The following is a 14,193-nucleotide window of genomic DNA, read 5'->3' as shown; positions in this document are numbered from 1 at the left end:
CAAATTAGTCTAAAAACCTATTTTCCCATCAGTTGGCTCCATTTCTTACCGAGCTGATCAACGTGAAATACTCGATCGCGATATTGTAGAGGCTTCGGTGCTCCTCCAGCTTACGCAGGAGCTCCGACCATTCGTTGCGAATCTTGTTTGTTTCCGATTCGACGTACGGGCTTGTCTCCGGATACTGTCGCACCAGTTCCGCTCCAGAGTTCAGGAAAGTATCGACACGTTCCTTCAGCTCCTGAAAGTAAGATGACAGATTAAATTACATCCATCGGTTTATTTTGATGCATGCATTAAATCCAACAACCCGTTCGATTCGTCAACCCATAGGTCAACATCCCCCTCCTCCCCGCACAGGCGAGCGTAATTAAATGTCACGCACGATCACGCGACCCCCGGGTCGCGAGAGGTACATCCGGGATGCGTGCATGGCGCACGTGGATGCCGCAACAGGTGCGCGCGAGCGATCGCTAATTGTTACTGACAGAAAAATGAGCAGTTGATGGCCCAGCGAAGACGCGCCCCGGGCCAGCGCGTTCGGCCAGACGACTCATTCATCATTCAGCGGTCCCCGGTCCTCTCCAATGGTCCTCCTGGTCGCGCGCTCCCGGTGCATATTAGTACATTGACTGCCTTTCGCCGCCCTTCCACCGGGAACCACCGGCAGCCCTGTCCCAACACGGTTCTGACATTTGCCTACCGTCCGTTCGTTCGTCCGTTCGTCCGTTCGTTCGTTCGTTGGGAGCTTCCCGCGAGCAGAACAAACAAGTCTTTTGATTCTATAAATATTTACATAGCTCGTACACATCTCGGGCGGTCCCCTGTCGTCATAGAGCGCCCACTACTCGCGCGCCGATCACACGATCGCCCGTCAGCTGCCAGAGCTCGACCCTCCTCCGTCTTCCACCGTCCACATGACAGAAGAGAGCGTGGAAAACCCGGCCCGATGTTTGTGTTGTGATGAGTTCGGGGCGAATGTTTGTGGCCGGCCGAGTGTGTGTGTGTGTGCTCACAACACGTTCCGGAACCAGCGATGTTGGTTTTAATTTTGAATTCCCGAACCTCGTTTGCTGCTACCGTCAACCGTCTGGTGTTGAGATCGAGAAGCAAAACAATGTTGTATCGTCCCATAGTCGAAAGGAAGAAGTTCTGCAGCTAGCGGTAAACAGTGACAATGGTTTTGAACGAGATTTAAGGGAGTGTAGGTGATGATTTCATAATAAAACTCAATCAACAATAATTGAAAATTGATGTTGTTGAGGGAGTTGCTGTCAGATTTTGAGAACATCAAAGACCTTTCCTATACAAAACGAATCTTCTAAATGGAAGGTGTTTACACCAAACTTTAAATGCACACAAGTAAAACATTCTCCACGCATGTTCCATCTGGTTATAAGCAATAAGTAACATGTTATTGTTGAGTGAAAAACTAAACTTCTTCAGAATCAATCCAATGTTCCTAAACGTTTGTTTGTACTGTGGCCTAACCAAAAGAAAATACACCCAATTGGCTGGGTCGAAGGGACGGGAGAATGTGTTCGGAATGTACACAAATGCACTTTGCGTAACACAAACACAAATATAGCACAACGGTCGATGCAGATGCCCTCGTATTTCTGTCATTTATGTGCACCCAGCGTTGTAGACAAAACATTCCTTCTGATTCTGATTATCTCATCGTGTTTGTTCGAGCGCCAATTATTTGCACATATGCATTATTGTTTGACGTGCATTGTGTCTAAGTTTAACCATTTCATAAGCGGTGGCGCCAAAAAAACCTCCAAAGGATAGACGAGCCAACTCGCCAAACGTCTTTAACACTCTGCTGTGTTAGCTGTTCCTTTGCCCGATATTGATTACAAAATTGGACCAGTCTCAAAACGTGGGAAATAGTCCTCGGCGTGTTTAGCGGGAATATGTTCGCCTTTCAGTTCGCAAGTAGAATTAAAAATAGGTCGACAAGCTCCTCTCCTCCTCGCTTCAAACAGCAACCCTCCTCTCAAACTTCGATACGGCCCGCTGCCCATCAATAATTGGCCCGATCAACAGCTGTGCGCTAATCCGGGAGGACATCATTCATCAGACAACGTTCGGAATCGTGCCCAGTGTCACTCGATTTCCGAACCAAATCGTAATCCAAAACTTCACGAGGAAATCATATAAAAGAAGAGGAAAAGAATACTATAGCATGCAGCGGAACTCTCGACGGTTTTCATCACCCAACAACACACAAGAGTCCATGATACAACACACATACGCACACCTACGCTCGGGGGGGGGAGATCGGGATCGTCATTCTCGGCACTGCGTTGGAATTAAAATTTATGACATTCGACGAACACACGAACGAAACGAACGAAAGCAAACATCGGGCCGGGAAAATGTCTTTTTTCGTTTCTCCAAATCTTGTGGGATTTTTATAGCCACAATGGACGGGACGAAGAAAAACCACCAACCACCAACGCCACACATAAAGCGCTGAAGAAAAAAACACTCAATCCCGACAACATACGCCCGACGATGTTTTCTTTGCGCGAACTGCGAACACTTTTCTTCCGCCATCCTCTGGCCGGGTAATTAATGTCACGGGTTTTCTTCTTCAATGAAAATCCAACACCAAACCACCTCCACGCTCGCTGCGGGCGAGTGTCGGAAAAGCAAAAGGTTGTCGCACCTTCAAACGGAAACCGCCAGGCGCCTGGCGGCATGGCGAATGCAATTAGCTGCGCCGGTAAGCTGGCTCGCAGGTGATAAATGTCCACAGTTAATCGCAACACCGTGGACGACCTTGTCCTAGGTCTATCACTCGTGGCCCTGATCGGTCGACGGTGACCGTGACTTACCTGCAGACTCGTTGCGTACTCCTCGAAAACCACCTTAGCCGTCTGAGCCTCGGCCAGATTCGTGCCATAGTTGCCCCGTTGCTGCTCCAACCGCTCACCCGCCGTCCGGATGGTGCCGCGAACGTCGTTCAGCTCCCGATCGAACGCCAGCACACTGTGCTGCTTCTTGAGCTCGCTGTTCTCCGACTCGGTCTGGGACTCGAAGTAGGTGCGCAGGTTCTCCAGCAGGGTGATGATCTTGTCCGTGTCCATCTCCTTCGCTCCCGGCGGCTCCTGGGCCTTGATGCGCTCGATGATCTGCTCACTCTGCTGCAGCAGACTGCGGAAGTGTTCCATCGTGCCCTGCTTGAACTGCTCGTAGCCCTCGGCGATCGCTTCCACGCTGCCCAGATCGGTGACGGTTTGTTTCGTCGCGAAGTACTCCTTGATGCCGTCGCGGCAGTGCACGATCGAGCGCAGGAACTGCTCGATCGGTTCGGAGAGCTCCGCAAAGTCCGCACCCATCGAGTGCAGCTTCGTCTTGATGGAGTTCAAGTTGTTCTTCATCGCAACAATATCCTCCACAACGCTCGCGGTCGCATCACTCTCCAGCTGGGCGATCGCATCAAAGCGCTGCGTCAGGTCCATCTCGGCCGTGCGAATATCCGCCTGGATTTGCGCCCGCTTGCGATCGATAAACTCTAGCAGATCGGTCGGATTGTCCAAGGCGGTGCTAAAGATCGGGTACAACTGCTCCTCCAGCTTAGTTGTTACAGCCAACGTCTGGAAAAAAAAACGAGGGGACAGTATTGAACGACCGCTACAAAGCGAAACCAGGACCCAACTGGGCCATTACCTCTATATTGGCAGCCATGATTTGCTTCAGTGTGGTCTCCGTGCGGCGTCGAGCGTTCCAGCTTTCCCACTCATTACTGATGGCCAACTGGCGCTCGGCGAATTCGGCAACCGTCCGCTCGACGCACTGCGCTGCGCGAGTTTTCTGCAAGTATGGGTCCACACTCTGCCGGAGCGGAGAAAGAGAGGAGAAAGAAAAATTAGTTGGAAATACTCTGGCGCTGCTTCTTGGGGGGGGGGAGAAAGCAGACGTTAAGCGCGACCAGTGGTTGGGGTCGTGTGGGAAGAAAATCAACAAACAGTATCCCTCGGAAAAGCGGGTATCACAATATTGTAGATTCGCTTTCCGTGCCAGTGTACACGAATACGTTGGCGGTTAGAAATCTGGTGAAATTCGAAATGATTGACCGTCGAACAAATGGCACTTTTTGACCGTGGGTTTCTTTTTCCTTCGGGACGTTTTTGCCAAACCCCGTTCGCGACCGTGTAGGAAGCAGCTACAACCGTGTATGAGTTTCCTTGGTTCTGGATTGATTTTACTTTGGATATTTAGCTCGCGTTCGAGACAATAAAAATCTTTAGCTTCGGTTTTTTAAATAACAGTTAATTGTTTTCTTTTTTAAATCTACACCGGACTTGCTTGAACAGACCTGCTTCGACATTTTCTCTCCTAACGGAAGCAATATAATTTACGCATAATTTCTCCTCTGCAAAGCATCGGCACACGTACAAGCAACTCGTTGCAGCCTGTTTAACACGATGTAAGCGAAAGAAAAACACACATTTCCACGAGCGAAAAATGTCGAAGTTCGTGCCAAAAAAAACAAACACAGTGTCACGGATGAAATGGCATTGGCGTTTCGGTTAAATGTTGGGGTTGGAACTGACAAAAAAATCGATCACTTGGTTCAATAGGGAATAGAATGCAATACACCAATACACACGTCGAAAGGGATGACAGAGTTATCTATTCGCAATCAGCATCGCATCTCCAATCGTCTCGCTCAAAATCTCTCGGTTCAAATTACAACCGATCTTCGTGTACAAACGATTAGCAAAGCGATGTACATTCCTTTTCGTACTAATATGCATCCCTCCACGGGCCACAACCTTCCTCAGGGAGGGCGGTTTTGATTTATTTATACTGAAAACCAAACCCCGACCCGGTGTGTTTCCCAACGATCCCATCTTCTTCGACCAAACGCTGCCAATTTTACGGGCCCTGTGTAGTGGTACTCGTTGCATACTGCCGAACTCATTATTCAACACCAGTCATCCATTAAAACGGCCACCAGACCACCGCATCCGTTCGTAAGCCGCCCCAAACGCACACATGGCAGTTCAATCGAGCAATCTTCGTACAATCCATGCAAAGCAAAGCACACGCATGCAGCAAACGGTGTGTCAGGCCGCAGGATCAAGCGATCTTGGCCTCTCATTTGGCAGCGAGCCAACACGGTCCGTTATTTAGTGGCCTTTTTGTCGCAACGGACGACGGTGGCGATGGTCCGGTGATGAAGCGATGAGCGTTGCCTTGATGGACAAACGCAGGTGGTAGAATGACCCCCACCCGCTTACCTTTTGCAGCTGACCCACACACTGCGCACCATTCGTGCGGAGACTCTCCAGCGTCTGCCGGATGTTGGCCGTCGCCGCCAGGATGAGCGAATGGTCGGCCGGGTTGTCCTTGAACGTCGCGAACTGGATGGCGTACGCGTCGAACTGGTTGCGCAGCGTTTCCGCTTCCTGGTGAAACTTGATGTACAGCTTCAGCAGGTCGACCCGCTCGATGACGTAGTTCTTCAGCTCGATCCACTTCTGGCGGATGAGATCGATCTTCCGCTGCACGTCATCGCGCTGCTCGTCGGCGAGCTGCTCCAGGCTCGACGTCAGCCGTACCAGCAGGTTATTAATAGCGTTGCCTTTGATCTACACACGGGAGGGGGACGAAGGGCGACAATGAGGTGGAGAAACAAAATGGGGGTTTTTATTAGCAGTGGTCAATTTATCTTTGCCTTTTGCTTGGTTGTGCTCATTTTCGGAAGCGCTAGAAAAGTTTACTATAGTAAAAAGAACACAACCAGCGCTTCATTAAATCAAATGCTTCCTCTATAGTATGATTGATTCTTATCAGATAAAATAGAACTTTTTCACTTGGTTCACTTCCTCACCTCTAAATCGTTTAGAAACTGGTGGTGCAGCAGCAAGCAATCCTTCGCCTCGGCGACGTTTTCGCCCATCCGATGGATGGCGCAACCCCGCACGATGCGCTCCTGCCAGGCTTCCTCGAGCCACGCAACCAGTTGCCCGTAGCGCTCGAAGAACTCGTTCAACGCTTGCGAGGCACGCACGTTTCGTTCGCTCTCCTCGTTGCAGTATCGTTCGAAGGTTAGCTTGCGTAGTTCGATCCGCTCGATCATGGCCTGTACGCCGGCCACCTCCGGTTTCGTGCGGCCCACGTCATCTACCAGCGAGTAGCCCATCTGCAATACCTCGCCGATCGATTCGCGGATGTCCTGCAGCAGCTTCTGGTGCGCCGGCAGGTCGTTCGAAGACGATGGCCGCGCCTGGGAGCTTCCGAACTCCAGTTCGAGCTGATCGAGCCGCTTGAGGATGGTTGCGGCTCGTCCGAAGAACTCTCTCGACTGACCCAGCAGTGACTCGCGGCGATCGATTTCCTCCAGCAGCTCGGAGCACGCACTCAGCACGCTGTACGCTTTGGCGCAGGCTTCATCGCCGGCGAAGCATCCAGTCGTCAGGAGCTCCTCGGTCGCTTTCGTGATCTTGAGCGTCTTGTCGCGCAGTAACGCCGCCTCCGGTTTGAGATTTTGGTACGTCTCCAGCAGATCCCGCGCCTGTTCCGCCGACTCGCCCAGCGTGAACGAGCTCAGGTTCTGGCTGCGTACTCGCGCGAGGGTCTGTTCGATCTCTGCCAGCTCCTTCGCGAGGATGGCCAGCGTGAGACACTGCTCGAGCTGTGTCTTGCGCGACAGCCACGCCTGCTCGAGCTGGTTGCGCCGGTTGGAGAGATCCTCCAGCCACGCTTCCACCTGGCCTATCGCTTGCGCCGCATCTAGCTTGATGTGGTTCGGGCGCGAATCGAGCGTTCCTAGGTCGGCGAGAACGCGCAACCGGTCCAGCATCTGGTTGCCGGCTTTCAGGGTCGCCGAGATGGCGGCCAGCATGTCCCCGCGCAGGTTGCGGAACGAATCGAGAAACTCCCGCACCGCGTCGATCTCGATCGGGATCATTGTGTCGTTGCAGGCGACCTCCAGCGACGACATCTTGCCGTACGCCTCGCCGAGCCGCTCGAAGAAGCTCACGTTCAGCGCCACGATCTCGCGCCGCTCCGCCAGCATCTTTTTGATGTCGTGCCAGACGGCGTTCAGCGAGGCGGCCATCTCTTCGATCAGTTTCGGGTTGGGTCTTTCGTTGGATGCAATCTTTTCCTGTATCTTGCGATAGAACTCCTCCAGCGGCGTTGGCAGGTTCTGCAGTAGGAGGAAAAGAGGGATTAGTTTAGCTGTAGTTCATATGCAAATTGTCCTCAGTACAACCCACCTGTATCTGCCGCAGCAGTGCGTCGTGTTCATTCTGAAGCTTTAGCGCATCGTCCAGACTTGGTCCGAGAAATGTGAACTTTGGCTGCAGATCTGCAACCTTTATGTACAATTTTTCACCACTCTGTAATGAGAAACATATGATTGAAAAGTCAATAAACATATTGTATTACATAAGAGTTAGTATAAGTATGCCAAAACTACCAGAATATCATTCGAAGTAATAATACAGCATGTCTCTTAAACTTCCAATTCTTAATTGATGTTTCATACCCTCTACCGATGATGTTGCATGGCATCATCTTTGTTGCTTCAGGTGCATCTTAAGATGTTGCAGCTGAGATGATCTCTCCCGAGAGAGAAACCTTAGCGATCATTCTCTCACCATTTTTCCCAACTCTCGTCACCTCGATCATGCGATCATCGTGGAGCATGAAAATATGTTTATGTTGACGTTTGGAAGCGGATCACTCTAAAGTGGGGTTAATTATCCCAAAAGCGATTAAAAAAACACACATCATGGGAATTGTGTGTGACTTGTGAATCGCTAAAAGATTTGAGGACAATTTGCAGGTAATTTGAATCCCTCGTTTCTCATGATGATATGCCGAATTATAGTAATTAACGTAACATTATGCTGACATTTCGTTTTTCACGCTCTTGGATAAAGCAACTAAAACACATTCTCCTTTCCCAACTCTATCTTAACGTGCAAAATATCCACAGAACACGAAAAAATAGCAGCAACGACATCAATCGGTGGCTCCGGTAATCCGAACCCATGTTCCTCTCCACAACGTCGCCTTGACCAGCGCCAAACCGGGCGGATGCGTTGGATAAGGTTCACGCCACACGCACAACAGCATCTTCGCGTTGCGTCTTCTGACGTTTGACAGAGATTTGTTTACCTCCGCTGCTGCTTGCGGCGTTACAACACTCGCCCACACATACGTCTGCGCGGATCTGTTGTCACACGATCGCTGCTCGGCGAGATCGAGTTGCGCACCTGGAAGTAACATCATCTCGGCCGCATCCGTAAGAGCGTTGGCATTCATATTTCCTTCCGTTCGTTCGTTTCGCGGAATGGCGAGGAAATGGAACGTTGTTGCACGGTTTGTGATTGACACGTGGCGAGGTGGGGGTTTGTGTTTGTAATTCGCTTTTCGTGTCCATTTCTGCATAAGAATTGTCGGTTCAATGAACATATCTCCGAACCACAGCAAAACCTTCATCCTGCTCTGGCAATTCTGGGTTTGAGGTTTCGGTCGAAAAGGGTGAAGCAGAACTAACTATTTCAACACGCGTGCTCCATTTCGCCAACGGCAATTATTGAGACTCCAGAGACCTCGTTCCGATGCTGGGGGGTTGGCAATTGTTTATCCTTTCCTCATGCATGTCAATGGCACAATGGAGCTGGTTCCTTCAATAATTGGTTCCGTTTGCTCAGTTCCATTTCACCGCTTCTTGCCAAAGCTCGCGGCGGCGGAACGGAATTACCGGATTGTCAAAAGACGGCCAATAATTTGACACAAAATGTTGTTCGGAAGGTAGGGGGGAAAAAAAAGCCACCACATCCGCCAAACTCCACCCCTTTTGGGGGGGAAAGAAAGTGTGGCCAGGGTGAAAGCATATCCATCCAATTTTCCGAACCCGGAGGCGAGAGACGGCGGTGGTAGACCTGGCGGGGCTCTAAAAACATGTTGTCGTCGTCGTCGTCGTTCACGGTCCATAAGCGGACTTAACCTAATGCCTAATGCCCCGTTTTCCGTCGCCTTTCCCGTCCCTTGACCGAATCCCTGGCACCGAAAACACGAAACATTCCCAAGTCCGCCTGGCGCGGGTTGGTTGATTTTGCTCCAAACATGCCGCGCTGTTTTAGATTGCTTTCGGCTTGAGTAACTTTGGGCCAGATAGGTCGTGGCTAAGACCACCTCGAGCTCCCACCTCCCTTTTCGTTTCGCGCTTTCCCGCTGGATTCCAAAGCTGGAAGCACATGTTTATAATTAACCATCTCGAGCAAACTCCCGCCGCTTTCCCGAGCCACAGCCGCTCGTTTCTTGTGCAACATTCTTGCTTCCGCTGTTCACTTCTTTCCCCACAACCGAATCGATGAAGTTCGGAGAGTAATTATGGTGCTCTTAGTTATCTCAAAGTCGTTGTAAGATTAATATTTCTATCCTACTGCATACCGATTGTACAACATTTCTATAGGCGTAACAAACGTCTTAAAGTAAACTTTAACCAGCAAACTTCAGCGTTGAATTTTCTTTTCGGTTGTTAAATTCTTTATTTCCCACACTATTCGTACCCCGTACCGGCTCGCAAAACAGCTCAATTCCATACATGATCAAACATCTTTTCACTATCGTTATGTCCGTTCGCAGCCCATCAAACACATCAAAACAAACGGACAACGTGTAATGGAGCATTACTAGATGTTTCCTTTTCTCGTTACAGTTTCGCCAGCTAACGCCACCGGTTCGGACAATCAATTGATGCCGCTGGCGATGTCTTTCGCTTGTCGCTTTCTTTCTCCAGCGGGGGGCACCGGTTTTTTGGATCATCGAACCGAGTCCCCACCGTATGAGAGTTTGTAAGTCTTTAAGAGTCACCTTTTAGGTGATTGAAAACAGCTTGCATAAACTATGGCCTCTCATATCCGTTCCATAAAATAATTCCCGCTTCATTTTTTTTAACTGGATACGTTCTTTAATGAGCTCACATCCCGGAGTACGTTCTCCCTTAAGATTGAGAGCACCCGAGACTTTATTATGTCCAGAAAATGCAGTCCACCAGTAAGTTCCAGTTTGTGCAGCGTTCCGAATGGCCACGAAGCACCGGAAAAAATCGCACACATTTATCTGCAATCTTGAATGTAACCTCTCCTCACCTCAAGACGATGCAGATCCGTTTCGTGGGCCGTCCTCAGCATGTCTAGCAAGTGGTCAGGAGCTGGAAGTTGCAAGGCGAAGAATGCACCGGACGAGAAATATTTATTGCTCCGATTACATTCCCGATAGGTATTAATAGGATAATTACCATGCACGGTTAATGGAAAACCTGAATTCGATTCCCCCACCGGTTCGGGTGGACTCCCCCCCCCGGGAATGGGGTAGAGTGCGAGATACACAAATACCAATGGCAAATGGTGCGACATAGAGCTGTGCGCGAGGGATCACCCGTTGACCTTTTTTTTCCGAACCCGTGAAATTTGGCGTACGCCAACAATTCCGAGCATCCCTAATGGCAAGGCCGCCAAAGTTCCGTTCCACTCCCGGCGGCGGATCAACGGGCACAGACACCTTTGCCCCACCCTTGCCTGGTTGCAGGCGATTTTCTTTTTTTCCTCTTCTCTTCCTTCCAATTACCGCTAAACATGTGGCCCGTCGTATCATACCGGTTTCGCGTACTCGATCGGCTGAGATGAATTAAAATTAGATCCACGGTCGCGACGGACCGAGGGATCGTGTATTCGGGACGGCTGGTGTGTGGCAACACCAATGAAGTACGCAAGTGTGCGTACGGGTTCCGAAAGCCGGGCGAACTTGATGCGTTGAATTACGGCCGGTAGTTCTTAATCCCTCCCGAGAACCGCGAGAATGTCGAGAAGGGAGGAGAAGGGTGAAAGCAGATCGGCGGGAAAACATTACAAGCTGCGCGTTTGTCCGGAAAATGTTACAAGAGGGGTGATGATCAGAACGCGCTCCGGTTGGAAAAACTGGGCTGGGGGGTTTGTGCGATGAGTATGAAGTATATTTTTACGCACCCCCCCCTCCCCCCCCCCCCCCCCCCCCTTTCTTCTGCTTGCGCCCCTTCAAAGGAAGCCATGACGAAAACGTACAAACATGTTGTTGAGCGTGAAAATGCCCTGCCCGACTGTTGGCAGAAATTTTCCAGCGAAATCCAAATTCTAGCGTGCGGAGAGGAATGGTTGACTCAAAATAACTACCACGACCTAACTACAAATTTCAAAGAGATTGAGTGTTTGACCATTAAAATAAAACAACGTTGAAATAAATTACTCCAGTAACCAAAGAAGTAGTGATGGATTCTCGGAACCGCACCCTCCGCCAGGAATCGCTTCCGAGCAGCTTTAAACAGCCTCCGATTCCCCACGATTCCGTCTGGAGCCGTCCGGAGTCATCCGAAACCGTCCGGAACCGTCTGGGACCGCCCGGAGCCGCTAGTCGGCAGCCGGAGTCTGCTCCAGACGGCTCCGGACGGCCCCGACAGCTCCGCTAGTCAGCAGCCGGAGTCGGTTCCGGAAGGCTCCGGACGGCTCCGGATGGCTCCGGACGGCTCCGATGGCTCCGACATCTCCGGCTGCCAACTAGAGGCTCCGAACGGTTTCGGATGGCTCCGGACGGTTCCAGATGGCTCCGGACGGTTCCGAGCTCGTAGTATTGCACCTACCTTGCGGAGCCGCTTCCCATATTGTTGGAGTCATACGGAAGCGGTTCCGGTTTTTTGTCGAATTTACCCATCACCACAAAGAAAGAGATGAGTGGATGATTCAATCCACCTTCCAATAACAATCCGTCTTTACTGAGCCTAACCTCGACATAAAGATATCATCCACCCAAAAACCTTTCCGCGTTGAGCGGCCAGACAATCCGACGATAATCCTTCCCGCGTGTGGAGTGAACGTTCTCTAAATGTGCTTTATGTTTTACTTTCTCACCTTGGGCGCGAACCGCGAGAAGCTTTGCGCTTCTTGCGCGGCACGATCGATAGATCGTTAAGTAAAGAAAAAAAAATACAAACACACCGAAAAAAAAGGTGGACGCTTCGATTATGACTCGAGGCGCCAACAAACCCCCACCCGATCGACCCCGGATGACTACTAATGTCCCGGGCTGATGGAGCCCATCGACGAACGAGGAGGAAGTCCGGTAGGGGGTTGGGAAGGAAGGACTGATGACCGGTTGAGTCGTCTTTTGCTGAACGAAAGCCGAGCTCGGCGAGCCTGATGTTCCCGTGCAGTGAATCTATTATAATATAACCGAGCGATGACCGATTCAGCATACAGCATACACCTCAGAGGGACCGAGCTGTATCCATCAATCCACCTCACCCTCCTCCTCCTTCGAACGCATAAAAACCAAGATATGCGAGGTTCGGTTCTTCCCTCTGTCAACAGCTGCTTGGGCCGCTTTTGCCTGACCGTTTATTAAAACGTCTTTGGGGAGGAAAAAAAAGGAAAACGAGCGAACGAAATGAAAGACACTCGCGCACCACAACTACACGCAGACATCTGTTTATCGCTTTTAACGGCGGCGGCGGCGGAAACACGACCAACGGAGGGTAGGAGAGGGAGGGGGGGAGAGGGGCTGTTGTTTAATGCTAAAATTGTGAAATAGCAGCGGGGAAAAAAAACGCACGCCGTTTACATCTCTCGCGTGCAGAATGAATCTCTTGTCGAGGCGGCCATATGTTGGCGTTTCCGCCCCGGTCACCCTGCCCCAAAATGTCCCAAGATCCGCCCGATGCGATGGAAAACTGCACTCGATGGGTCATAATTTCCCGGGCCAAAATTAAAACCCCCAAAAAACTAGGACAACATGAGCAACTTTTCCACAAACGCCACGATTTTTCAAACGATTTCCTTCTACAAATGGAACCACGGACCGTTGGCGCTTGTTTTGCTTTTCGTGTTGGTATAATTCATTTCGAAAAACTTGAGTTCCCCCCCTCTCCGAAACCTCCGGTCCGGCCGGGGACTTGCCCAGACGGCCGGCGGCGAAAAAAGGCCGCTTCTTCCGCTTCTGTTTCCGATCCGTTCGCGCCTTTTGCCATCGCCGGCGCCCGACGAGGAAAGGAAAGATTAATTTTAGAACATTGCAACATTCGCGCGCGCGGCGTCCAAGCGGGTTAAATCCACGCGGAGCAGCACTTTCGGAGGCAAAGGTCCGGCCGATTGCGCACCATGACGTCATCTGCGTGCACGGAACGGGAGTGTTGGAGAAATTGTAACGAACATGGAACGGCTTCGCAAGCGTCTGCCATCACCCTCTCCGCAAAGCAGAAACCAAGTCTTGGACGCTTTGGACATGGCCTAAAATTAAACATCGATCGGGATCGGTACAATGTTGCCATTTCTCTATGATTTCGCAAAACCCATGTTCCAAAGGGGAAACCATGGTGAAGTCATCCGCTTCGATGTTTCCTGTCTTTTTGCACCGAACAATGTCTTATCAAACGGTCGCGTGTGAGGAACTGGAAACATCGCGAATCGACCTTCGACCTTCGATAATTCTGTTTGGGTTTGTAGTAGTGATGAGCGGGTCGACCCGAACCTATCGGGTCGGAGCGATCCGTAAGTGACCCGGAGCGGTTCGGGTCGTACTCCCGATTCCAACGACTCCGGGTCGACCCGTGGGTGCAGCTGCTCATATGCGAGTTCGACCCGTTGGTTCGGGTCGACCCGAACTCGTTGCACCTACGGGTCGGAATCGATTCTTCTAGGGACGGACTCGATTCCGGGTCGATCCGTACGAAAAGAATCGTAAGACTCATCACTAGTTTGTAGTAAAAAATATCACACCCGGTGGAGAGTCATCGTCTCGAGTCGACTGCGAGAAAGATGAAGCACAACCAAAACAAACTCCCCGAGGTCACCTCGAATCTGGGACACACAGGGCTCTGCGGCGAGGCCCCGGCAGGCTTCAACCTTCATCGCCTACTTCGCACAAACACCAACAACGGACTGGCCGCCAGCTGATGATCGATAGTCGCGATCTCGCGCAAACTGGCGGTACCCCACAGAAGTGGCCGATGGCTAGCGGGTTCGAAATTGTTTATCCAAATATGGCCAAAGCGGTGTTTAATGCTGTGCGAGTGTTTATCCACGAAAAACCACGACCTCGCGTCGCGTGGTGTGCGATGAATGAGCGTGAAGGGTATATGTATGTATTTAAGCGTTTCATTGAGGTGGGTGAGCCAAACGTGAGCGT

At 50.9% G+C, this 14,193-nt stretch overlaps 1 protein-coding gene across 1 annotated transcript in view; it reads right to left on the bottom strand.

Annotated features, from left to right (window-relative positions):
• The window catches only part of LOC131265364 (titin), a 150,083-nt gene that overhangs the window by 126,588 nt on the left and 9,302 nt on the right, over positions 1–14,193 (bottom strand). The window contains exons 2-7 of the mRNA XM_058267623.1: positions 7,242–7,364; positions 5,852–7,171; positions 5,259–5,609; positions 3,682–3,846; positions 2,847–3,608; positions 50–241 (exon numbers count right to left, since the gene is read on the bottom strand). Coding sequence (XP_058123606.1) covers positions 50–241; positions 2,847–3,608; positions 3,682–3,846; positions 5,259–5,609; positions 5,852–7,171; positions 7,242–7,364 — 2,913 coding nt within the window. The remainder of the gene's footprint in view (positions 1–49; positions 242–2,846; positions 3,609–3,681; positions 3,847–5,258; positions 5,610–5,851; positions 7,172–7,241; positions 7,365–14,193) is intronic.

The sequence above is a fragment of the Anopheles coustani genome, chromosome 2 (genome assembly GCF_943734705.1).
Source record: "Anopheles coustani chromosome 2, idAnoCousDA_361_x.2, whole genome shotgun sequence".
Classification (NCBI taxonomy): Eukaryota; Metazoa; Arthropoda; class Insecta; order Diptera; family Culicidae; genus Anopheles; species Anopheles coustani.
This window is presented reverse-complemented; position numbering and strand designations above follow the sequence as displayed.